This window comes from Bombina bombina, chromosome 1 (assembly GCF_027579735.1).
Source record: "Bombina bombina isolate aBomBom1 chromosome 1, aBomBom1.pri, whole genome shotgun sequence".
Classification (NCBI taxonomy): domain Eukaryota; kingdom Metazoa; phylum Chordata; class Amphibia; order Anura; family Bombinatoridae; genus Bombina; species Bombina bombina.
In genome coordinates, this window is record NC_069499.1 from 503,653,872 (window position 1) to 503,679,679 (window position 25,808).

Consider the following 25,808-nt stretch of genomic DNA (forward strand, 5'->3'; position numbering starts at 1 on the left):
ACCATAAGGCTCTGCGTGCTAAGATAGAAAAACCTGAACTCAGCCGCCAACTTAGTAATCTGAAAAGAAGCATCCGTAATAAACGAATTAGCTAATGTCAGAGCTTTTATCCGATCCTGTATCTCTTCCAAAGAAGTCTCAGTCTTAAGAGACTCTTCCAGAGCATCAAACCAATAAGCAGCTGCACTGGTAACCATAACAATTCAAGCCGCCGGTTATAATAGCAACCCCTGATGAACATAGATCTTCTTAAGGAGACCCTCCAACGTCTTATCCATAGGGTCTCAATAGGAATAGTTGTTAGTTTAGCCAAAGTTGAAATAGCACCCTCCATCTTAGGGACTGTCTGCCAAGAATCCCTAATAGTGTCAGCTATAGGGTACATTTTCCTAAAAATGGGAGAAGGAGAGAAGGGAATACCTGGTCTCTCCCATTCCTTAGCAACAATCTCTGAAGTTCTCTTGGGAACTGGAAAGACATCAGAATAAGAAGGGACTTCTAGATATCTGTCCAACTTACTCAACTTCTCTGGAGGAACTACTATTGAATCACAGTCGTCCAGAGTCACCAAAACCTCCCTCAATAATAAACGGAGGTGTTCAAGTTTGAACCTGAAAGAAACCACTTCTGAATCCTTCAGGGGTAAGGCACTTCCTGAATCAGAAAGCTCACCTTCAGATAGGACCTCCATACCCTCCAACTCAGAGCCCTGGGAAGGTACCTCTGAGATCGCCAGCATATCAGAAGCCGCATTGACCACGTGGTTTTCTTTCCTTTTGCGCTTGCCTTGAAATATGGGAAAGGCAGAAAGAGCTTCAGAAAGTGTAGATGACATAACTGCAGCTATGTCCTTTAACATGACCGCAGTAGAAACTGAGGAACTTGGCACCGCTTTAGCAGGCGTTAAAGGCTGTGATGCTTGGGGAGACAGCTGAGGCATACTCTGCATCTCATCTGTAGATTCCTGAGAAGCATCAGCTTTAGGCAACCTTTTATCAAATACAATTTGATCTCTATAGTGTAAGGCCTCTCAACACATGAGGGACAAAAAGTAACAGGGGGTTCCACATTGGCATTCAAACACATGGAACACGTAACATTTTGAATTTCTTCTGCATCCATGATACAAAAATTGGTCTTGACCCTTTTAAATAATGAAATTATAATACAGGTGGCCCTCGTTTTACAACGGTTCAATTTACACCATTTCAGAATAACAACCTTTTTTCAGTCATGTGACTGCTATTGAAAAGCATTGAGAAGCAGTGCATTTATTAAAATAGCTAGTATGTGGAGCTGTCCGCTTGTGTTGCAGCAAAGCCAAGCAAGCTGAAATTAATCAGTTTAACCAGACCTGAGCTATCAAGCAGATTTCAAAGGAACAAGATCTTCCCGTCTATAAATCAGTCCAAATTGGAATGCATAGAAAGAACTGTTTGCAGAAAAATGCAAGTGAAGTCTGTGTTGTGTGATTATTTTATTAGGTTTATAATGCGGTTTAGCAAATGTTTTTGTTCATTAAACTTAGTTTAATTATATATTCTGTGTTGTATGATTATTTTATTAGGTTTATAATGCTGTTTAGCATTTAAAGTCTTCATTTCAAATCTTTAAAAATAATGTATTAGGTGTTACTTATGCCAATTTTGAGAGGGGCCGGGAACCTATCTCCCTCAATTCCCATTGACCTACATTATAAACTGGGTTTCAATTTACAACGGTTTCGATTTACAACCATTCCTTCTGGAACCTAACCCCGGCGTAAACTGAGGGCTACCTGTATAAGGTCCAAGAAAAAATATAAGGTTATAAACATTAATATAACAGGTTGTTGTGAAACTTTAACCGAGTAATGTGCTTTTAAAAAATAAAACGTCTATAATTTTTCTGCACAGTAAAATGTGACAATCAATTGCTATGCAATATCTAGATAGTACAAAAAAAACCACCTCTTTTCGCCTCAACAGCTCTGCTAAGGCGCCTACCTGCCCCCACAGTACACCGACCAGGTTAGCAAGATTCCCGATCCTGTCACTGATATTAAAGACCGCCTGTTATCTAGCCATGCGGTCTCTGTAGCTTGCTAAGCAAAGCAGGTCACTGGAGCAGCGGAACTCTGGAACAAAATCACTGCGCGGGTTTACTTAGACAGAACGCGCCAAAGTTAACCCCGCTCTTCGTGGGCGGTACTCAAAACCATAAGGAAAGTTAAAATAAAGTACTGCGCTGCTCCATTAACATTATTTACATGTTGCACACAAAACACAAACAATGTAAGCCCTGTAGCGGAACCTTTCAGTTTGAATAAAAGCTCTGGTCAAAAAATCCCCAGCGTCATTGCCCACACCTAAAGCCAGTAACTAATAGGAGAGCTCTCTTACTATTAAAAAAGAATCCATGCCCCCCCCCCGGTATAACTGAGAAAACAGCGTTGGTTATCCTGAAACATGTGACACCACTAGCTGCTCAAAAGGAAAGGTCTTTCATAAAAAGGACCCCATCTCCCCCACCATTAAAAATATAAGGGCATAGTCGCTTCTGAGATATATATATTGCCCAGAAATAAAGACTGCACTTACCTTGCTGCTGTGCGACAGCATGATAGTTCTCACAGGGTCCAGAGGGCTTCTCCCTCTCCCAGCCCTGTGGATACAGATAAGGCCTTAGTTAATATCTGCTAAGACCATCATAAGAAGGGATGCACACAGTATGGGAGGCGCAGTGAGAGTTAAGTCCCACCAGTTCCCATTGCCTTAAAGCCACCTGTAGCTCTACTCTAGAGACTAACAAGGAATACGGCTACACCCTTGATAAAATAGCAGTCGCTGGTACCATTTTAAAATAACAAACTCTTGACTGAAGAATCTAAACTAACACCTCACTTTACCTCTTCCTATCACTAACGCAGGCAAAGAGAATGACTGGAGTGGGAGGGAAGGGAGGAGCTATATATACAGCTCTGCTGTGGGGCTCTTTGCCTCCTCCTGCTGACCAGGAGGCGTAATCCCACAAGTAAGGATGAAATCTGTGGACTCATTGTGTCTTTAAAAAGAAAAAAAAAAAACACTGGCAGAGAAGATTGTGACTTACAAACAGGGAAAATAGTAATGCTTAATTTGATTTTATTTTTAAAATATATTAATTAAAAAGTTTGGATTTTGGAATTCCAGATTTGGGGATTTGTGCCTGTAATACGTAATGTTATAGTAAAGGTTAGTAGTTTACAAATAACACATGAAGCTAAAGGTAAATCAAAGATATTCAAGAAATGTCTATTTAAAAAAACAAAAACAAAAAAACAATTGCATGCAAATATTTGAGTTATAATTGAGTTATTTCTACCCTCTTTTATGGTCTCTGCTGCCTGCTCCGCTTTAAAACATGTTGTTTTCAGCTGTCAATTAGCAACCTGCACAGCCAATGTAAAGCCGCAGTGTAAAGAACACTGGAAGTCATTTTATGAGTTTTACTGTTTATCATATGCCTGGTGAATGCATTCAATCCCATGTATAAGAGGGTGGGACCTACCGTTATTACACTACAGCAGGTTAGGTTGGGGGCGGGGCAAAATAAGAGCTGGGAGGAGATAATTTATTTTATATCACATATTATATATCACATTATTATTTCTTAATAAAAAATAGTCTATTCAATACTATATTAATGTTAATTGCATTACCTTGATGGAAAGCTGCATTATTTACCATCACATTAACAGTATACTTCTACTGCAATTGATTAAAACTATTTAATATAAATTCATCATTTATTTCCTCACTGTAGAACAAAATGTGTACAAATTATTTGATGTCCTCTTTGGGCTTAAAAAAATATATATTTTACAGCTATCTAAACCTTTTGATAAGTAATATATCCTCTACAAAATATGGGAAGTATGCAATGTCTAATCTGCAGATACTTACAGAATTCCAAAATATCAGAAACTGAGAAGTGTTATTCAAAGCACTCACTCAAGTCAATTGCAATATATTAAAAAAAATCCAAACTGGGAATAAACACTGTCAAATAATAAAAAAAATCACCAACTATACAAATCAATGTTTAAAGGGACAGTCAAGTCCGAAAAAAACGTTCATGTTTCAAATAGGGCATGTCATTTTAAACAACTTTCCAATTTGCTTTTATCACCAATTTTGCTTTGTTCTCTTGGTATTCTTAGTTGAAAGCTAAACCTAGAAAGGCTCATATGATAATTTCTAAGCCCTTGAAGGCCGCCTCTTATCACATGCTTTTTTATTTGCTTTTAGCAACAGGGGAGAGCTAGTTCATGTCAGCCATATAGATAACATTGTGATCACGCCCTTGGATTGTGGCAGACACTGCACTAATTGGCTAAAATCAAAGTCAATAGATAATAAATAAAATGTCATGTGATCAGGGGGCTGTCAGAAGATGCTTAGATACAAGTTAATCACAGAGGTAAAAAGTATATTAATATAAACAGTGTTGGTTATGCAAAACTGGGGAATGGGTAATAAAGGTATTATCTATCTTTTAAAACAACAAAAATTCTGGTGTTGACTGTCCCTTTAACTCTAGTGTGGGAATCTTTTATCACATATGCCGTGCAAACAAAGATAGGACAGCATGTTATGGAGAATTACATTTGGAGGTTACTGTCATTTTAAAGGTTATTTCTACAGTAAACAAAAAAAAACAAAAAAGGAAAAAACACCAACTTTATGAACAAGAGAAAAAACAATGTTTTTTTTAATGAACACTTTTAACCAAATACAATGGATCAAACAGATGTTGCTTATTTACATATGTTACAAATATTTAATGTTCATTATTAATGTTTCATTATAAATGCACAAATGAAAGACTGTAAGCCAAGTGCCTGCTCAGGAAATTATATGTAGCTTCACAGACACTACAAATAGGAAGAAAGTAGAAGATATTTTCTCCTTTCAGCCTTATTTTCACTATCATTATATTAAACTGCAGCTGACTATATTGTCTCCTCTAGCGTTTCTCTTTTGCTATATAGATGCTTTAACAGGTTCCTTACCCGCTCTCCCAGGTAGTTGAATATCAAGTCTTGGATCTCCTGTGGAGGAGAGAATCTGTATTTTTTGTAGACAGATGCATGTCCTTTACCCTCAAACAATCTTGTAGCCATCTTGCATTCAAGCAGTACTTAGAAGGGGAAAAAGGATTGGTTTAGTTTTCATCCATAAAAGTAGCTATTGTATTACTATAAATCACTAAAACCATTTTTCTTTTAGAATAGAAGGCTCACAAATTAGTTAAATACATAGTTAAAGTCCGCTCTGGAGCAACAATACTAACTGATCCTAAACTGAACACAAGATCCTAAACTGAACACAACTGGCGATTGGCTGCTACACACATATACAGCTCATAAACAGCTCCCAGGCCATTCTCATCTCAAGATCAGGAGAGCATTGCTGCTCTGGAGCTGAGCCCTTACAGTTACAGCCACACCTCATTTTTTTGCGCTTCACAGATATTGCTCTTTTTACAATTTGAAGGTTTGTGGCAACCCTTTTTCTAGCAAGTCTATCTGCGCCATTTTTCCAACATATATGCACGAATATACACATGGATACACATATACCCTGTATGCACAAATATTAGGCAAGTGAGTATTTTGACCAAATCATCATAATTTTTATGCGTATTGTCCAACTCCAAGCTGTATAAACTTGAATGCTTATTGGATTTAAGCATATCAGGTGATGTGTATTTGTGTAATGAGGGAGGGTGTGGCCTTAGGAGATCAACACCCTATATCAAGGTGTGCATAATTATTAGGCAGCTTCTTTTCCTCAGGCAAAATGGGACAAAAAGAGATTTAACTGACTCTGAAAAGTCAAAAATTGTAAAAAGTCTTTCAGAAGGATGCAGCACTCTTTAAATTGCTAAGATATTGGGGCGTGATCACAGAATCATCAAGCGTTTTGTTGCAAATAGTCAACAAGGTCACAAGAAACGTGTTAAAGGGATGCTAAACCCAATTTTTTTCTTTCATGATTCAGATAGAGCATGAGATTTTAAGCACCTTTCTAGTTTACTCCTATTATCAATTTTTCTATGTTCTCATGCTATCTTGATTTGAAAAAAGCAGTACTGTAAGCTTTAGAGCCGGACCATTTTTTGTTCAGCACCTGGGTAGCACTTGCTGATTTGCGGCTAAATGTAGCAAACCAATCAGCAAGCTCTACCAAGGTGCTGAACTAAAAATGGGCCGGCTCCTAACCTTTTATTACTGCTTTTTCAAATCAAGATAACATGAGAACAAAGAAAAATTGATAATAGGAGTAAATTAGAAAGTTTCTTAAAATTGCATGCTCTATCTGAATCATGAAACAATATGGGGTTAGTATCCCTTTAAGAAAAAAAAGACGCAAATTAACTGTCGATTTGAGAATAATCAAATGTGAAGCTACCAGGAACCCATTATCCTCCAGTGCTGTCATATACCAGAACTGCAACCTACCTCAAGTGCCCAGAACTACAAGGTGTTCAGTGCTCAGAGACATGGCCAAGGTAAGGAAGGCTTAAACACGACCACTACTGAACAAGACAAATACGTTAGAACGTCAACACTGGGACAAGAAATATCTGAACAGAATTTTCAAAAGTTTTATAAACTGATGAGATGATAGTGACTCTTGACGGATCAGATGGATGGGCCTGTGGCTGGATCAGTAACGGGCACAGAGCTCTACTTTGACTCAGACGCCAGCAAGGTGGAGGTAGGGTACTTGTGTGGGCTGGTATTATTAAAGATGAGCTAGTTGGACCTTTTCAGGTTGAAGATGGACTTATAATCAACTCCCAAACTTACTGACAGTTTTTAGAAAACACTTTCTTCAAGCAGTAGTACAGGAAAAAGTCTGCATCTTTCAAGAAGACCATGATATTTATGCAGGACAATGCTCCATTGCATGCATCGAAGTACTCCACTGCGTGGCTAGCCAGTAAAGGCCTTAAAAGATGAAAGAATAATGACATGGCCCCCTTCCTCACCTGACCTAAACCCTATTGAGAACTTGTGGGCCCTTCTTAAAGGGAGATTTACGGTGAAGGAAAACAGAACACCTCTCTGAACAGTGTCTGGAAGGCTGTGGTTGCTTCTGCACAAAAAGTTGATCGTCAACAGTTCAAGAATCTGACAGACTCCATGGATCAAAGGCTTATGACTGTTATTGAAAAACATAATTTATGCTTACCTGATAAATTCCTTTCTCCTGTAGTGTAGTCAGTCCACGGGTCATCCATTACTTATGGAATATATCTCTTCCTAACAGGAAACTGCAAGAGAATTACCCAGCAGAGCTGCTATATAGCTCCTCCCCTCACATATCATACTCAGTCATTCGACCAAAGCAGACGAGAAAGGAGGAACCATAGGGTACAGTGGTGACTGGAGTTTAATTAAAATTTAGACCTGCCATAAAAACAGGGCGGGCCGTGGACTGACTACACTACAGGAGAAAGGAATTTATCAGGTAAGCATAAATTATGTTTTCTCCTGTTAAGTGTAGTCAGTCCACGGGTCATCCATTACTTATGGAATACCAATACCAAAGCTAAAGTACACGGATGAAGGGAGGGACAAGGCAGGAACATTAAACAGAAGGAACCACTGCCTGAAGTACCTTTCTCCCAAAAATAGCCTCCGACGAAGCAAAAGTGTCAAATTTGTAAAATTTTGAAAAAGTGTGAAGCGAAGACCAAGTCGCAGCCTTGCAAATCTGTTCAACAGAGGCCTCATTTTTAAAGGCCCAGGTGGAAGCCACAGCTCTAGTAGAATGAGCTGTAATCCTTTCAGGAGGCTGCTGTCCAGCAGTCTCATAGGCTAAGCGTATTATGCTACGAAGCCAAAAAGAGAGAGAGGTAGCCGAAGCCTTTTGACCTCTCCTCTGTCCAGAGTAAACGACAAACAGGGAAGAAGTTTGACGAAAATCCTTAGTTGCCTGCAAATAGAATTTCAGGGCACGGACTACGTCCAGATTATGCAAAAGTCGTTCCTTCTTTGAAGAAGGGTTAGGACACAGAGATGGAACAACAATCTCTTGATTTATATTCCTGTTAGTAACTACCTTAGGTAAGAACCCAGGTTTAGTACGCAGGACTACCTTGTCTGAATGAAAAATCAGATAAGGAGAATCACAATGTAAGGCAGATAACTCAGAGACTCTTCGAGCCGAGGAAATAGCCATCAAAAACAGAACTTTCCAAGATAACAGCTTGATATCAATGGAATGAAGGGGTTCAAATGGAACGCCTTGAAGAACATTAAGAACTAAGTTTAAGCTCCACGGCGGAGCAACAGACTTAAACACAGGCTTAATCCTAGTTAAAGCCTGACAGAAAGCCTGAACGTCTGGAACTTCAGCCAGACGTTTGTGTAGAAGAATAGACAGAGCAGAAATCTGTCCCTTTAACGAACTAGTAGATAAGCCCTTTTCTAAACCCTCTTGTAGAAAGGACAATATCCTAGGAATCCTAACCTTACTCCATGAGTAACTCTTGGATTCGCACCAATGTAAATATTTACGCCATATCTTATGGTAAATTTTTCTGGTAACAGGCTTCCTAGCCTGTATTAAGGTATCAATAACCGACTCCGAGAAGCCACGCTTTGATAGAATCAAGCGTTCAATCTCCATGCAGTCAGCCTCAGAGAAATTAGATTTGGATGTTTGAAAGGACCCTGAATTAGAAGGTCCTGTCTCAGAGGCAGAGACCACGGTGGAAGCATCGGGAATGGTGGAAACACATAAGCCATGTTGAAGACCCAAGGGGCTGTCAGAGCATCTATCAGCACCGCTCCCGGGTCCCTGGACCTGGATCCGTAACAAGGAAGCTTGGCGTTCTAATGAGACGCCATGAGATCCAGATCTGGTTTGCCCCAACGACGAATCAGTTGAGCAAAGACCTCCGGATGAAGTTCCCACTCCCCCGGATGAAAAGTCTGGCGACTTAGAAAATCCGCCTCCCAGTTCTCCACGCCTGGGATGTAGATCGCTGACAGGTGGCAAGAGTGAGACTCTGCCCAGCGAATTATCTTTGAGACTTCCAACATCGCTAGGGAACTTCTGGTTCCCCCTTGATGGTTGATGTAAGCCACAGTTGTGATGTTGTCCGACTGAAATCTAATGAACCTCAGAGTCGCTAACTGAGGCCAAGCTAGGAGAGCATTGAATATTGCTCTTAACTCCAGAATATTTATTGGGAGGAGTTTCTCCTCCTGAGTCCATAATCCCTGAGCTTTCAGGGAATTCCAGACTGCTCCCTAGCCTAGAAGGCTGGCGTCTGTTGTTACAATCGTCCAATCTGGCCTGCGAAAGGTCATCCCCTTGGACAGATGTGGCCGAGAAAGCCACCATAGAAGAGAATCTCTGGTCTCTTGATCCAGATTTAGTAGGGGGGACAAGTCTGAGTAATCCCCGTTCCACTGACTTAGCATGCACAATTGCAGCGGTCTGAGATGCAGGCGCGCAAATGGTACTATGTCCATTGCCGCTACCATTAAGCCGATTACTGCCATGCACTGAGCTACTGACGGGTGTGGAATGGAGTGAAGGACACGGCAAGCATTTAGAAGTTTTAATAACCTGGCCTCTGTCAGGTAAATTTTCATCTCTACAAAATCTATAAGAGTCCCTAGAAAGGGAACTCTTGTAAGTGGTAATAGAGAATTCTTTTCCACGTTCACCTTCCACCCATGCGACCTCAGAAATGCCAGAACTATCTCTGTATGAGACTTGGCAGTTTGAAAACTTGACGCTTGTATCAGAATGTCGTCTAGGTACGGATTCACCGCTATGCCTCGCGGTCTTAGTACCGCCAGAAGTGATCCTAGAATTTTTGTAAAGATTCTTGGAGCCGTAGCTAATCCGAAGGGAAGAGCTACAACTGGTAATGCCTGTCTAGGAAGGCAAATCTCAGATACCGGTAATGGTCCTTGTGAATCGGTATGTGAAGGTAGGCATCCTTTAGATCCACTGTGGTCATGTACTGACCCTCTTGGATCATGGGAAGGATGGTTCGAATAGTTTCCATTTTGAATGATGGAACTCTTAGAAATTTGTTTAGGATTTTTAAGTCCAAGATTGGCCTGAAGGTTCCCTCTTTCTTGGGAACCACAAATAGGTTTGAATAGAATCCCTGCCCGTGTTCCGTCCGCGGAACTGGGTGGATTACCCCCATTAGTAAGAGGTCTTGTACACGGCGTAGAAACGCCTCTTTCTTTATTTGGTTTGCTGATATCCTTGAAAGATGAAATCTCCCCCGTGGAGGAGAAATTTTGAAGTCCAGGAGATATCCCTGAGATATGATCTCCAACGCCCAGGGATCCTGGACATCTCTTGCCCAAGCCTGGGCGAAGAGAGAAAGTCTGCCCCCCACTAGATCCGTTTCTGGATAGGGGCCCTCTCTTCATGCTGTTTTGGGGGCAGCAGCAGGTTTCTTGGCCTGCTTGCCCCTGTTCCAGGACTGGTTAACTTTCCAGCCCTGTCTGTAACGAGCAACAGCTCCTTCCTGTTTTGGAGCTGAGGAAGTTGATGCTGCTCCTGCCTTGAAGTTACGAAAGGCACGAAAATTAGACTGTTTGGCCTTTGATTTGGCCCTGTCCTGAGGTAGAGCATGGCCCTTACCTCCCGTAATGTCAGCAATAATTTCTTTCAAGCCGGGCCCGAATAAGGTCTGTCCTTTGAAAGGAATATTAAGCAATTTAGATTTAGAAGTCACGTCAGCTGACCAGGATTTAAGCCATAGCGCTCTGCGCGCTTGGATGGCGAATCCGGAGTTCTTAGCCGTAAGTTTGGTTAAATGCACAACGGCATCAGAAACAAATGCGTTAGCTAGCTTAAGTGTCTTAAGCTTGTTGATTATTTCATCCAATGGAGCTGAGCGAATGGCCTCTTCCAGAGACTCAAACCAGAATGCTGCCGCAGCAGTGACAGGCGCAATGCATGCGAGGGGCTGTAAAATAAAACCTTGTTGAACAAACATTTTCTTAAGGTAACCCTCTAATTTTTTATCCATTGGATCTGAAAAGGCACAACTATCCTGCACCGGGATAGTGGTACGCTTAGCTAAAGTAGAAACTGCTCCCTCCACCTTAGGGACCGTCTGCCATAAGTCTCGTGTGGTGGCGTCAATAGGAAACATTTTCCTAAATATGGGAGGAGGGGTAAAAGGCACACCCGGTCTATCCCACTCCTTGCTAATAATCTCTGTAAGCCTTTTTGGTATAGGAAATACGTCAGTACACACCGGTACCGCATAGTATCTATCCAACCTACATAATTTCTCTGGAATTGCAACCGTGTTACAATCATTCAGAGCCGCTAATACCTCCCCTAGCAATGTGCGGAGGTTCTCTAGCTTAAATTTAAAATTGGAAATCTCTGAATCCAGTCTCCCTGGATCAGAACCGTCACCCACAGAATGAAGCTCTCCGTCCTCACGTTCTGCAAACTGTGACGCAGTATCTGACATGGCTCTCATCTCATCCGCACGCTCTATCCTTAACCCAGAGCTATCGCGCTTGCCTCTTAATTCTGGCAACTTAGATAATACTTCTGTCATAACAGTAGCCATGTCTTGCAAAGTGATTTGTAAGGGCCTCCCTGATGTACTTGGCGCCACAAAATCACGCACCTCCTGAGCGGGAGGCGAAGGTACTGACACTTGAGGAGAGTTAGTCGGCATAACTTCCCCCTCGTCGTCTGGTGATAATTTCTTTACATGTAAAAATTGACTTTTATTTAAAGTAGCATCAATGCAATTAGTACACAAATTTCTATTGGGCTCCACATTGGCCTTTAAACATAGTGAACAAAGAGATTCATCTGAGTCAGACATGTTTAAACAAACTAGCAATGAGACTAGCAAACTTGGAAATACTTTTCAAAATTAATTTACAAGCAATATAAAAAACGTTACTGTGCCTTTAAGAAGCACAGAAAAACTGACACAGTTGAAATAACAATGACCAAAATAGTTATAGCAACCAAATTTTCACAGTAAATGTATTAAGTTAGCAAAGGATTGCACCCACCAGCAAATGGATGATTAACCCCTTAGTACCCAAAAACGGATAACAATTATATAATTAACGTTTTTCTCACAGTCAAATACACTGTCACAGGACTGCTGTGCCTGATTACCTCCCTCAAAATGGATTTTGAAGACCCCTGAGCTCTCTAGAGACGATCTGGATCATGGAGGATGAAGTAGACAGATTGTGACTGAATTTTTACTGCGCAAAAAAAGCGCTAAAATAGGCCCCTCCCACTCATATTACAACAGTGGGGAAGCTCAGAAACTGTTTCTATGCAGAAAACAAAAATGGCCATGTGGTAAAAATCATGCCCTAATAAGTTTTATCACCAAGTACCTCACAAAAACGATTAACAAGCCAGTAAACGTTTTAAACATACATTTGAAAGTTATGTATTATTATTAATAAGCCTGCTATCAGTCGTTTTTACTGCAGTTAAGGCTCATACATTATTTCAGTATTAACAGTATTTTCAGAGTCAATTCCATTCCTTAGAAAAATTCATTCAGTGTACACACACACACATCAGCCTGATACCAGTCGCTATCACTGCATTTAAGGCTGAACTTACTTTACAATGGTATCAGCAGTATTTTCTCAGTCAATTCCATTCCTCAGAAAATAAATTACTGCACATACCTCATTTGTTGCAGGGGAGCCCTGCATGCTATTCCCCTTCTCTGAAGTTACCTTACTCCTCAGATGAGAAACAGACAGTGGATCTTAGTTACGTCTGCTAAGACCATAGAAAAAAACCCAGGCAGATTCTTCTTCTAATGCTGCCTGAGAATAAACAGCACACTCCGGTGCCATTTAAAAATAACAAACTTTTGATTGTAGAAATAAACTAAGTTAAAAAAACACCACAGATCTCTCACAGCTTCCTTTTTAGTTAGGCTGCAAGAAAATGACTGAGTATGATATGTGAGGGGAGGAGCTATATAGCAGCTCTGCTGGGTAATTCTCTTGCAGTTTCCTGTTAGGAAGAGATATATTCCATAAGTAATGGATGACCCGTGGACTGACTACACTTAACAGGAGAAAGATGGGCTGCTAAATTGGTCACAGATTTTTTTTTTGGAAATGTCAGAAATGTTTATTTGTAAATTTTGAGTTGTTTATTTATTATTCTCACTTTAACATATAAAAATAAAAAAGTGAAATGGGAAAATGTTCGTTTTTCATTTAGTTGCATAATTCTGCACTTTAATACAGGTGAAACTCGAAAAATTAGAATATCATGCAAAAGTTCATTTATTTCACTAATGCAACTTAAAAGGTGAAACTAATATATGAGATAGACTCATTACATGCAAAGCAAGATAGTTCAAGCCGTAATTTGTCATAATTGTGATGATTATGGCTTACGGCTCATGAAAACCCCAAATCCACAATCTCAGAAAATTAGAATATTGTGAAAAGGTGCAATATGCTAGGCTCAAAGTGTCCCACTCGAATCAGCTAATTAAGCCATAACACCTGCAAATGGTTCCTTAACCTTTAAATGGTCTCTCAGCCTGGTTCAGTAGGAATCACAATCATGGGAAAGACTGCTGACCTGACAGTTGTGCAGAAAACCATCATTGACACCCTCCATAAGGAGCGAAAGCCTCAAAAGGTAATTGCAAAAGAAGTTGGATGTTCCCAAAGTGCTGTATCAAAGCACATTAATAGAAAGTTATGTGGAAGGGAAAAGTGTGGAAGAAAAAGGTGCACAAGCAGCAGGGATGACAGCAGCCTGGAGAGGATTGTCAGGAAAAGGCCATTCAAAAGTGTTGGGGACTTTCACAAGGAGTGGACTGAGGCTGGAGTCAGTGCATCAAGAGCCACCACACACAGACAGATCCTGGACATGGGCTTCAAATATCGTATTCCTCTTGTCAAGCCACTCCTGAACAACAAACAACATCAGAAGCGTCTTACCTGGGCTAAAGAAAAACAGACCTGGTCTGTTGCTCAGTGGTCCAAAGTCCTCTTTTCTGATGAGAGCAAATTTTGCATCTCATTTGGAAACCAAGGACCCAGAGTATGGAGGAAGAATGGAGAGGCACACACTGCAAGATGCTTTTAGTCCAGTGTGAAGTTTCCACAGTCTGTGTTGATTTGGGAACCCATGTCATCTGCTGGTGTTGGCCCACTGTGCTTCATTAAGTCCAGGGTCAACGCAGCCATCTACCAGGAGATTTTGGAGCACTTCATGCTTCCTTCCGCAGACATGCTCTATGGGGATGCTGACTTCATTTTCCAGCAGGACTTGGCACCTGCCCACACTGCCAAAAGCACCAAAACCTGGTTCAATGACCGTTGGATTAATGTGCTTGATTGGCCAGCAAACTCGCCTGACCTGAACCCCATAGAGAATCTATGGGGCATTGCCAAGAGAAAGATGAGAGACATGAGACCGAACAATGCAGAAGAGCTGAAGGCCACTATTGAAGCATCCTGGTCTTCCATAACACCTCAGCAGTGCCACATGCTGATAGCTTCCATGCCACGCCGCATTGAGGCAGTAATTGCTGCAAAATGGGCCCAAACCAAGTACTGAGTGCATACAGTATGCATGCTTATACTTTTCAGAGGTCCTGATATTGTTGTATGTACAATCCTTGTTTTATTGATTGCATGTAATATTCTAATTTTCTGAGATTGTGGATTTGGGATTTTCATGAGCTGTAAACCACAATTATGACAAATCATGGCTTGAACTATCTTGCTTTGCATGTAATGAGTCTCATATATTAGTTTCATCTTTTAAGTTGCATTAGTGAAATAAATGAACTTTTGCACAATATTCTAATTTTTCAAGTTTCACCTGTAGTTGCCCAATAATTGTGCACACATAGATATTCTCCTAAGAAAGCCAAAACCTCCCTTTTACTTTCTTAAATATTCAGATTTGAGTTTTATTAACATTTTGGATTGACCAAGAGCACTTTAGTTGTTCAATAATGAAATTAATCCTCAAAAACACAACTTGCCTAATAATTGTGGACACAGTGTATACACATCTATATACATAGACACACACCACAAGCAAAAACATTATGACTCACTGAAGGTTCAGATTATGGTTACGGTTAGCATTTTTTTCAATAAAGTATTTTTTAATTCAGGTATATACATAGTTTTCTTTTAGACATAATGTTAGTGCACACTTGATAGACTACATTATAGTGTAAATATAACTTTTATATGCACTGGGAAACAAACAAATTAGTGTGACTCACTATATTGCTATATTCACTTTATTTAGGTGGTCCGGAACCAAACCCGCAATATCTCTGAGGTACGCCTGTATATGCAAGCAACAGTGTTCTAACACAAAGTATTTTCCTATTACATCTTTACACACATATCCTTATGATATAGCCAGTTACTACACATTAATGGTGACAATTGCTAGCTCTGTCTGAATCATAAAATAAATAATTTGAGGTACATATCCCTTTAAGTATAGCAGCTGTTTCTAAACAACACCAACAATAAAAATAAAACAAATTACAAAATAAAAATTGTACAAAGTCTGTGCTGTTAGAGCGGTCTCTGTATATTAATTTCGATGATATTATTTGTACATTGAAAGCTGCACCTTCCTTTATACTATCAGGGACGAGTAAAGTAAAAAATACCATCCTTATCAATTATAGTGTCAGAAGAGTAAGGTGAAACTGGAAAAGAAAAACCAGCATTACCTATTTGTCCATACTATTTTAAAGGGATATGATCGCCCAACATGTTGAGTTTATTCTAAAGGGTAAGAAATAGTTATGTTAAATTATACTAGCCATGATTGCCTTTTGGTGCTTTTCAAATATTCTTCCCCAATGCAATAATGTTGGTGTCTAGATCAGTGATTTGCAACATTTTTTTTGCCGTGGCACACTTTTTTACATTAAAAAATCCTGTGGCACACCACCATCGCAAAATTTTACAAAATCACACATTGTAGCCAAATACAGGATATATATATATATATATATATATATATATACACACACACACTGTACTGTGCTGTCATGCCTCCTACAAACTATACATGACATATGGACATTCATTCACAAACAATCATAACGATTGTCTGTTAATGAATGTCAATGTCATGGTTGTAAATGATGTCTGATGAGCCTGTCACATACCTCCCAATATTTCAAAATTTGAAAGAGGGACACCCCCGCACTGTTGTCAGTCTGCCGCGGCACACCTGAGGGTCTCTCACGGCACACTGGTTGAAAAACACTGGTCTAGATCATGAAGGCATTTTGCAGCACTTACTATGACTACAGCTCACCTTGCTTCTGTATAGCTCACAGTAAATAATCCCTTCACTGCTGAGCCATTTCACATCCCTGTGCTTTAACCATTTTTAGGCTTTTGAACGCATTGCTTTTAAATTAGAAGATAGAATTTATTTGTGTCACTTTGCACACCATCTTACAATGCATGCAGAAAATGTATACGAATAAACAAATCTAACCATAAGACACATTTTTTAAAACTACTCAAAATTATGCTTTCTGAAAATAACAGACATGCCTTAACCCAGTGATTTGCAACCTTTTTTTTGCTGTGGCACACTTTTTTACATTAAAAAATCCTACGGCACACCACCATCCCAAAATTTTACAAAATGACACATTGTAGCCTAATACAGGATATATATATATATATATACACACACATACTGTATATACACACACACACACTGTACTGTGCTGTCATGCCATGCCTACTACAAACTATACATGACATATTGACATTCTTTTACAAACAATCATAATGATTGTCTGGGAATGAATGTCAATGTCATGGTTGTAAATGATGCCTGATGAGCCTGTCACATACCTCCCAATATTTCAAAATTTGAAAGAGGGACACCCCCGCACTGTTGTCAGCCACGGCACACCTGAGGATCTCTCACGGCACACTAGTGTGCTACGGCACACTGATTGAAAAACACTGCCTTAACCAACAATTGAAAAAATAAAACACTAAAACATAACATGCTTGCACAATCAAGTTATCTTTATAGGGTTTCACAACATGTGATCTAATTTTTTTTTTTAACTCAACCAATTCACTTATGTACTTGGATAGCTGCAAATGTATATTTGCCCAGAGAGCAAGGATCTATGAGCCCTGTCAATAACACAATAAAGTGAGTCACGGGTGCTGCCTGCCAGGTCATTTTTATTACAATTTTCCAATCACTTGACAGCTAAAAAGTCATGAAATCCCTTGGTATTTCTAAAATTTGTTCATCATCCAAGAAAATCAAATTCCTAATGTGTCCCCTTATTTAAAACCAGGATAAACACCTTTGGTGGTATATATAGGTCACGTTATGCCTGAGGAGGTCCCCCATATGTTTTAATTCAACATTATGTACCATTCAGTGACACCAGTGGTTCCCAAACCATTACATACTTTTTAAATTCATTAGACATCACTAAATAACTTTATGTACGTATGCCGTCGTAAAACCCTACTAATGTAGTGCAAAATAAAAACAAAAATACAAATAAGCTAACAAGAACTTTCACTCCAAGATTTTAAAAGTAAACAACATAACCAGGTTCTTTGCTGTGGCCAGTTAGATGCAGATATAAGTGACAAATATATCTTAGTCCAACTTTCACAAGTTAGTCCAGAAGATAACAGATGTGCCACTGTAAAGGCCAAAGATGACAATTATTTGTTCCTCTAGTCGTGTGCCAATGTCAACTCTTCCTGCAAACACATATCCAATACACTGTAACAACAAGAAAAAAAAGAAGGCGCTCCAATGGCACAACATCACTGTTTCCCAGTCTTGCCTTTTAAATAATAATCCCAGAGGAAGAATACTCACAAGAATAATGCATTATCACAAAGTGCAAATCAGGCCGTCTGGGAGAATTAGGAGCTCCCCAGCTAGCTTACCTCAGTTCACGATACTTAGGATCCTTATGACCAATGTGCTATAGCGTTTCTCAGTGTTAAGTTTTGACAAAACATTATGCACTAATTAAAACCCTTCCAAAAAACTTGTGGGTTCTTAAAATAAAATATTCTTAAAAACAAGTAATGTTTGACGCATTTCGCAATACAACAGTATTGCTTCCTCAAGCAACAACTTGTGCATGCCATTTTATCTATGTAAGGGCCCTTTAATTTCAACAGATTTTGAGATGTCATGAGCACAGATGTGATTTTAGAACTGCTTTAATTGCAGACCCAAATGAAACAGCATTTATCAGTCTATGTGAATGTAACAAAAATATTTACACTAACCACTAAAAACACCAGTAGTGTCAGATGAGTCACAGGATTTTACTTGGAGGGATCAATGTAGAGTAAAAGTGCAAAAAAGAAAATGATCTAACGTGAAAATATAATATTATTGCGCATAATTATGTATTTAACCTCTGCAAGGAGATTAAGCACATTGTTAAAGCAATGCACTATTGGGAGCTAGCTGAACCAATCTGGTGAGTCAATGACAAGAATCACCAGCTGCCTCCCACTAGTGCATTGCTGCTCCTATGCCTACTTAGGTATGCTTTTCAACAAATGATTCCAAGTGAACAAATTAAAAATAGCATAACAGAAGTGAATTTAAAGTGTCTTAAAATGGCATGCTCTACTTTCATGCCACTTTTAAACTAATGTAATTGAAACGTTCATCTCAAAAAGGAATAGGGTGATCACTTTTGTATTATTATTATGAAATAGGTTTTGGATTGCATTAAAAATAACTGTACTAATTTTAAATGAGTAAAAAGAAAAAAAGTAAAAAAGGCGTGGATTGTAATATACGTTACCCAAGGAGGTTTAAAATGCGTCTAAGTAAAGCTCGCGCTTTATTTTATAAGTCACTCTCATCAAAAAGAGTTTAAAATGTATCGTTGTAAAAGTTTATTTTAAATATCCTTAGCATTTCACACGATGCAACTCACCTCCTGCCCTGCTACAGCAAACAATATTGTAATAGGAAAAGTACAACTCTAAACTGTGCTTGGCGTAGGCAGAACTACAAACTCAGCCACTTCCCATTTTGCAATCATTTGCTATTATTCGTGCGCAATGAGTTTATCTTTGAACTTGATTAAAAAAACAGCTAGCGATAGATATATAGTGCTAGGGAGAATTATTAATGCAGCCTCAGTTAATAGGAATACAAAATACTTATTAAACACACCACCACCTTTTTATTTCTAATCTGCTGGGAGCTATATATTAACCTGCCACAATGCAAACAAGTCCGAAGATCAAGATAACACAGTCTCAGACAATGTACACACAGTACAACATACATACAGTTCAGCTGAGGACCAGGAACCAGAATGCAAGGGCTGTGCCAAAAGGCTGAACGGGGGGTGAGAAAGGATATTTTTTCTCTCAAAAACATTTTTTATTTTCTAATTTAAATTGTATACAACATTGATTTTAATTATCATTTCAATTAGAGTTTTTTTTATAAAGAATAAAAGTGATACACTAAAGAACATTTGCTGTTTAATTTACCGATTAAATAGAATGGTACGGTCTGGTCTGGGACGACGTCACACATTTTCACTGTCAGTAGGCTCAGCCTTTTAAAAGAGAGTGTGTGTTTAACGGTTATCGTTATGCAGCCAAACTGTAGTTTGTTTTATGTTAAGGTGCGGCTGTATTGTATGACCTGCATTGTTATGATAGTTTTGAAATGTGGTAAAATCTGAGTTTAGTTTTCTAAATTATTTTCTTGATCATACATTTTACTTAGAACATTGTTATGGATGTTCAAATGAGGCTATCAACAATAATGCAATGTTTCTATCTCCAGGAACAAAAGGGGGAGCCATATTTTGGGGTGTAAAATCCCTGCAGTCCCAAGCCAGCACTTAAAGTGATGGTCAAGTATGACTAACTACATCTTGCGATCCTAATGTAACTAGCAAAATAATGTGACTTTCATTCATCATTTCGCCATATTCATTCTAGTTTGTGCGCTATCTTATATTATTTTCCTACCTTACTAATATCCATCCTCCTCCCGTCGATTGTCCGCCATTGTTTTTTTTGCTGTCACGTGTTTTTATTATCCAATTACAGTACAGGCCACTTGGGGAATCAGCTCTAAGTAAAAACACCCTTATTCAATTCTGCGCATGCCCTAGCTCCGTAACCGCGGTGAGACAGAGATTAGGATGCGATTACGGAGCTAGGGCATGCGCAGAATTGAATAAGGGTGTTTTTACTTAGAGCTGATTCCCCGAGTGGCCTGTACTGTAATTGGATAATAAAAACACGTGACAGCAGAAAAAACAATGGCGGACAATCGACGGGAGGAGGATGGATATTAGTAAGGTAGGAAAATAATATGATAGCGCACAAACTAGAATGAATATGGCGAAATGATGAATGAAAGTCACATTATTTTGCTAGTTACATTAGGATCGCAAGATGTAGTTAGTCATACTTGACCATCACTTTAAACATTAGAGCTTTGCTCACCTATATAAATACATTGTATGAAACTCTCAGTATATATATATATATACATTTCAGTCGGTTTTTATACATCTGTTACTGTAGCTTTGCACAGACTTGAAAGGCTAAGGTTCTAATTCATTAGAGCACATGGACCTTAGATGTGTTTAACCCCCACAGCGGCCACAGGAAGAAATTTAGCGAATCCAATCAACAGAGCTAGTTGCATGACTCACATTCTTAAAGGGACAGTCAACCATAGAATTGTTATTGTTTTAAAAGATAGATACTAATCCCTTTATTACTCATTCCCCAGTTTTGCATAACCAACACAGTTATATTAATATACTTTTTACCTTTGTGATTACCTTGTATCTAGGAACCTTCTTCCAGCCCCCTGATCACATGACTGTGACTGTTTATTATCTACTAGTCCTAAAGCCTGTGTACACTGGCCATTTTTTGCAGTACAGTGGTTCCACCCCTTGCTCTCTCCCCTCTCTCTCTTGCTCTCTCCTCTCTCTCTTGCTCTCTCCTCTCTCTCTTGCTCTCTCACCCCTCTCTTGCTCTCTCTCCCCCCTTTCTTTTGCTCTCTCTCTCCCCCCTTTCTTTTGCTCTCTCTTTCTCCCCCTTTCTTTTGTTCTCTTTCTCTCCCCCCTTTCTTTTGCTCTCTCTCTCTCCTCCCCTTTCTTTTGCTCTCTCTCTCTCCCCCCCTTTCTTTTGCTCTCTCTCTCTCTCCCCCTTTCTTTTGCTCTCGTTCTTTCCCCTTTATTTTGCTCTCGCTCTCTCCCCTTTCTTTTGCTCTCTCTCTCCCCCCTTTCTTTTGCTGTCTCCCTCCCCTCTCTTTTGCTCTCCCTCCCCCCTCTCTTTTGCCGTCTCCCTCCCCCCTCTCTTTTGCCGTCCCCCCCTCTTTTGCCGTCCCCCCCCTCTTTTGCTCTCCCCCCCTCTTTTGCTCTCCCCCCCTCTTTTGCTCTCCCCCCCCCCTCTTTTGCTCTCCCCCCCCCTCTTTTGCTCTCCCCCCCTTTTGCTCTCCCCCCCCTTTTGCTCTCCCCCCCCCCCTTTTGCTCTCCCCCCCCTTTTGCTCTCCCCCCCCCTTTTGCTCTCCCCCCCCCCCCTTTTTCTCTCCCCCCCCCCTTTTTCTCTCCCCCCCCCCTTTTGCTCCCCCCCCCCTTTTGCTCTCCCCCCCTTTTGCTCTCCCCCCCCCTTTTGCTCTCCCCCCCCCCTTTTGCTCTCCCCCCCCCCTTTTGCTCTCCCCCCCTTTTGCTCTCCCCCCCCTTTTGCTCTCCCCCCCCTTTTGCTCTCCCCCCCCCCTTTTGCTCTCCCCCCCCCTTTTGCTCTCCCCCCCCCCCTTTTGCTCTCCCCCCTCTTTTGCTCTCCCCCCTCTTTTGCTCTCCCCCCTCTTTTGCTCTTCCCTCCTCTTTTGCTCTCCCCTCCTCTTTTGAACTATCTCTCCCCCCTCCCCTTTTGAGCTATCTCTCCCCCCTCCCCTTTTGAGCTATCTCTCCCCCCTCCCCTTTTGAGCTATCTCTCCCCCCTCCCCTTTTGAGCTATCTCTCCCCCCTCCTCTTTTGAGCTATCTCTCCCCCTCCTCTTTTGAGCTATCTCTCCCCCTCCTCTTTTGAGCTATCTCTCCCCCTCCTCTTTTGAGCTATCTCTCCCCCTCCTCTTTTGAGCTATCTCTCCCCCTCCTCTTTTGAGCTATCTCTCCCCCTCCTCTTTTGAGCTATCTCTCCCCCTCCTCTTTTGAGCTATCTCTCCCCCCTCCCCCTCCTCTTTTGAGCTATCTCTCCCCCTCCTCTTTTGAGCTATCTCTCCCCCCTCCCCCTCCTCTTCTGAGCTATCTCTCCCCCTCCTCTTTTGAGATATCTCTCCCCCCTCCTCTTTTGAGCTATCTCTCCCCCTCCTCTTTTGAGCTATCTCTCCCCCTCCTCTTTTGAGCTATCTCTCCCCCCTCCTCTTTTGAGCTATCTCTCCCCCCTCCCCCCTCCTCTTTTGAGCTATCTCTCCCCCCTCCTCTTTTGAGCTATCCCTCCCCCTCCTCTTTTGAGATATCTCTCCCCCCTCCTCTTTTGAGCTATCTCTCCCCCCTCCTCTTTTCAGCTATCTCTCCCCCCTCCTCTTTTGAGCTATCTCTCCCCCCTCCCCCCTCCTCTTTTGAGCTATCTCTCCCCCTCCCCCCCTCCTCTTTTGAGCTATCTCTCCCCCTCCCCCCCTCCTCTTTTGAGCTATCTCTCCCCCCTTCCACCCCTCCTCTTTTGAGCTATCTCTCCCCCCTTCCCCCCTCCTCTTTTGAGCTATCTCTCCCCCCTTCCCCCCTCCTCTTTTGAGCTATCTCTCCCCCCTTCCCCCTCCTCTTTTGAGCTATCTCTCCCCCCTTCCCCCTCCTCTTTTGAGCTATCTCTCCCCCCTTCCCCCTCCTCTTTTGAGCTATCTCTCCCCCCTCCTCTTTTGAGCTATCTCTCCTGTACACACGGCCGTGCGCGGCCCGCCCTGACACGCCCAGCCCCGCCCGACACGCCCGGTCCCGTCCCCGACACGCCCACATCATCCCTGGCAAACCCTGTTCTCGGTGGACACAGTAGAGAGATGCTTCTAACTGATCCTCACGCACCACTGTAAGGGTCCAGGTCTGGTGCCAGCTGTCAATATAACTCACATGCTGCTGCCTAAACTACGGAGCCACATGTGAATGTAAGCTGATCCTCACACGCCACTAACTATGCTACTAAGCTGATCCTCACTACTGGCGCGCAGGATCAGCTTACATTCACATCTGGCTCCGTAGTTTAGGCAGAAGCACGTGAGTTATATTGACAGCTGGCACCAGACCTGGATCCTTACAGTGGTGCGTGAGTAGATTGTGGCGCGTGAGGATCAGTTAGAAGCATCTCTCTGCATCAACTGTGTCCACCGCGAGAACAGGGTTTGTCACGCGCCACTGTAAGGGTCCAGGTCTGGTGCCAGCTGTCAATCTAAGGCCAGGTGTGTTTGTCCTACTCCGCATGACAGCTTCGGACAAACACACTTGGCCTTTTATAATATAGGATTGTCTTAAATTTAGCATTGTATTGCCCACGTGGACTTTCTGTCTCTTTGTGTTGAAAAGAGATTTAAAAAGCATGTGATAAGAGGCAGCCCTCAAAGGCTTAGAAATTAGCATATGAACCTACCTATGTTTAGTTTAAACTAAGAATACCAAGAGAAAAAGGCAAATTTGATGATAAAAGTAAATTGGAAAGTCAATTAAAATTAAAAGTCCTATATGAATAATGAAAGTTTAATTTATACTTGACTGTCCCTTTAAAGGAGGCTACGTTTTAAAGGGACAGGCACGCACACATATAGACAACATGCAAAACCTTTAAAGGGACAACGTGCAGCACACACAGTCTTTATGGTATAGGTACACAAAGAGCCAAGACACACAGACTTAAAGGGATACTAAACCCAAATTTTTTCTTTCATGATTCAGATAGAGCATGTAATTTTGAGCTTATTTTATCACTATTTAAACAACTAATGAAACTTTAAAAATACATCTATATGTTATTGTTTTCTTTAAATGCATTATTCTAGCTAGCATTTATTTAGTGTTTAATCTCCCTTTAAAAGGAACAGCTGACACAATGTACAGTCTTTAAGGGGCACAGTATCATAAGCACAACCAAAAGCACAGAGCCTTTAAAGGGACAACTACACCACATGGACACAGTCTTTATGTTTACAGGTGCACAAACACACTGCCTATATAGCCTTAGAGCACTGGTTTTCATACCTGTCCTCAGGCCTCCCTAACAGGTCACATTTTGAGGCTATCTGAACTAGAGCACAGGTGAAACAATCAGCTGATTAGTAAACCTAGTTATTTTACCTGCTCTCATACAAGGTAATCCTGAAAATATGGTCTGTTCTTATCCTCAGACCTCCCTAACAGGCCACATTTTCAGGATTACCTTGGGTGAGAGCAGGTTAATAACTATGTTTACTAATCCGCTGATTATTTCAGCTGCACTCCAGTTCATATATCCTGAAAATCTGGCCTGTTTGTACTAAATTGCTGAGAGTTTGGGCTTTTCTTTATGTTTGTGAAGGTACTACTATAAAGGATTGGCAGGCTACTCACTCCGCATTTGGAAAATTCTAATTAAAAATGTTATTAGAAATGAACCCAAACATTTTATTTTGAGGTTCAGGCAGCTCATTCATTTTTTCCAATTTACTTCTGTTATCAAAATTGCTTTCTTCCCATGATATTCTGAATTGGAAAAAAAAAACCCTAGAAAGGCATCTGAAGCACTGCATGTCAGGAAATAGTGCTGCCATCTAGTGTTCTTGCAAATGGATAACAATCTTGCAAAAGTGCTGCCATTTAGTGCTCCAGATATGGGACAGCTCCTAAGCACACTTGCTTTTTAACAAAAGATACCAAGAGAACAAACAAAAAAGTTACAATAGAAGTAAATTAGAAAGTTGTTCAAAATCACATGTATCTGAATCATAAAAGAAAATATTTGAGTTTCATATCCCTTTAAAGGGACAGTCTAGTCAAAATTAAACATTCATGATTGGGCATGCAATTTTAAACAACTTTTCAATTTACTTTTACCATCAAATTTGCTTTGTTCTCTTCATATTCTTTGTAGAAAGCTAAACCTAGGTAGGCTTGTATGCTAATTTTTAACCCTTGAAGGCCGCCTCTTATCCCAGGGTATTTTGACAGTTTTACAGCTAGACAGTGCTAGTTCATGTGTGTTTTAACACTGTGTGCACTATGTGAGTGTGTCAGCTCATTTAAGGCTATGTGCACAATTTGAGATGTTTCTTTAAAGGGGCAGTCAACACCAGAATTTTTGTTGTTTAAAAAGATAGATAATCCTTTATTACCCATTCCCAGTTTTGCAAAACCAACACTGTTATAATAATACACTTTTTACTTCTGTGACTAACTTGTATCTAAGCATCTTCTGACCGCCCCTAATCACATGACTTTTAGTTATTATCTATTGACTTGCATTTTAGCCAATTAGTGCAGTGTCTGCCACTAGCGTGAACACAATGCTATCTATATGGCCTACATGAGCTTGCTCTCCCCTGCTGTGAAAAGTAAATAAAATAGAGCCGGCCTTCAAGGGCTTAGAAATTATCATATGTGCCTAGATATTTCTTTTAACTGTATTTTGTGGACTTTAAAGCTATGTGTTTTGTGTGATTGCATCTGTTCCTTTAAGACTGTGTGAGCATGGGAGGAGCTGTCCCTTTATGGCTGAGCGTGCTGTCTGTGTTTGTGCGTTAT

At 40.7% G+C, this 25,808-nt stretch overlaps 1 protein-coding gene across 4 annotated transcripts in view; it reads right to left on the reverse strand.

Annotated features, from left to right (window-relative positions):
- LOC128645539 (putative methyltransferase DDB_G0268948) overlaps positions 1-19,387 on the reverse strand; it is a 52,285-nt gene extending 32,898 nt beyond the window's left edge. Inside the window, exons 1-2 of one of the 4 annotated variants that reach the window (XM_053698583.1) lie at positions 19,361-19,387; positions 5,033-5,160 (exon numbers count right to left, since the gene is read on the reverse strand). In XM_053698583.1, coding sequence (XP_053554558.1) covers positions 5,033-5,143 — 111 coding nt within the window. In that variant the 5' untranslated portion in view covers positions 5,144-5,160; positions 19,361-19,387. The other 3 variants (XM_053698586.1, XM_053698587.1, XM_053698584.1) reach the window with 3 other exon arrangements.
- Positions 19,388-25,808: the final 6,421 nt, after the last annotated feature.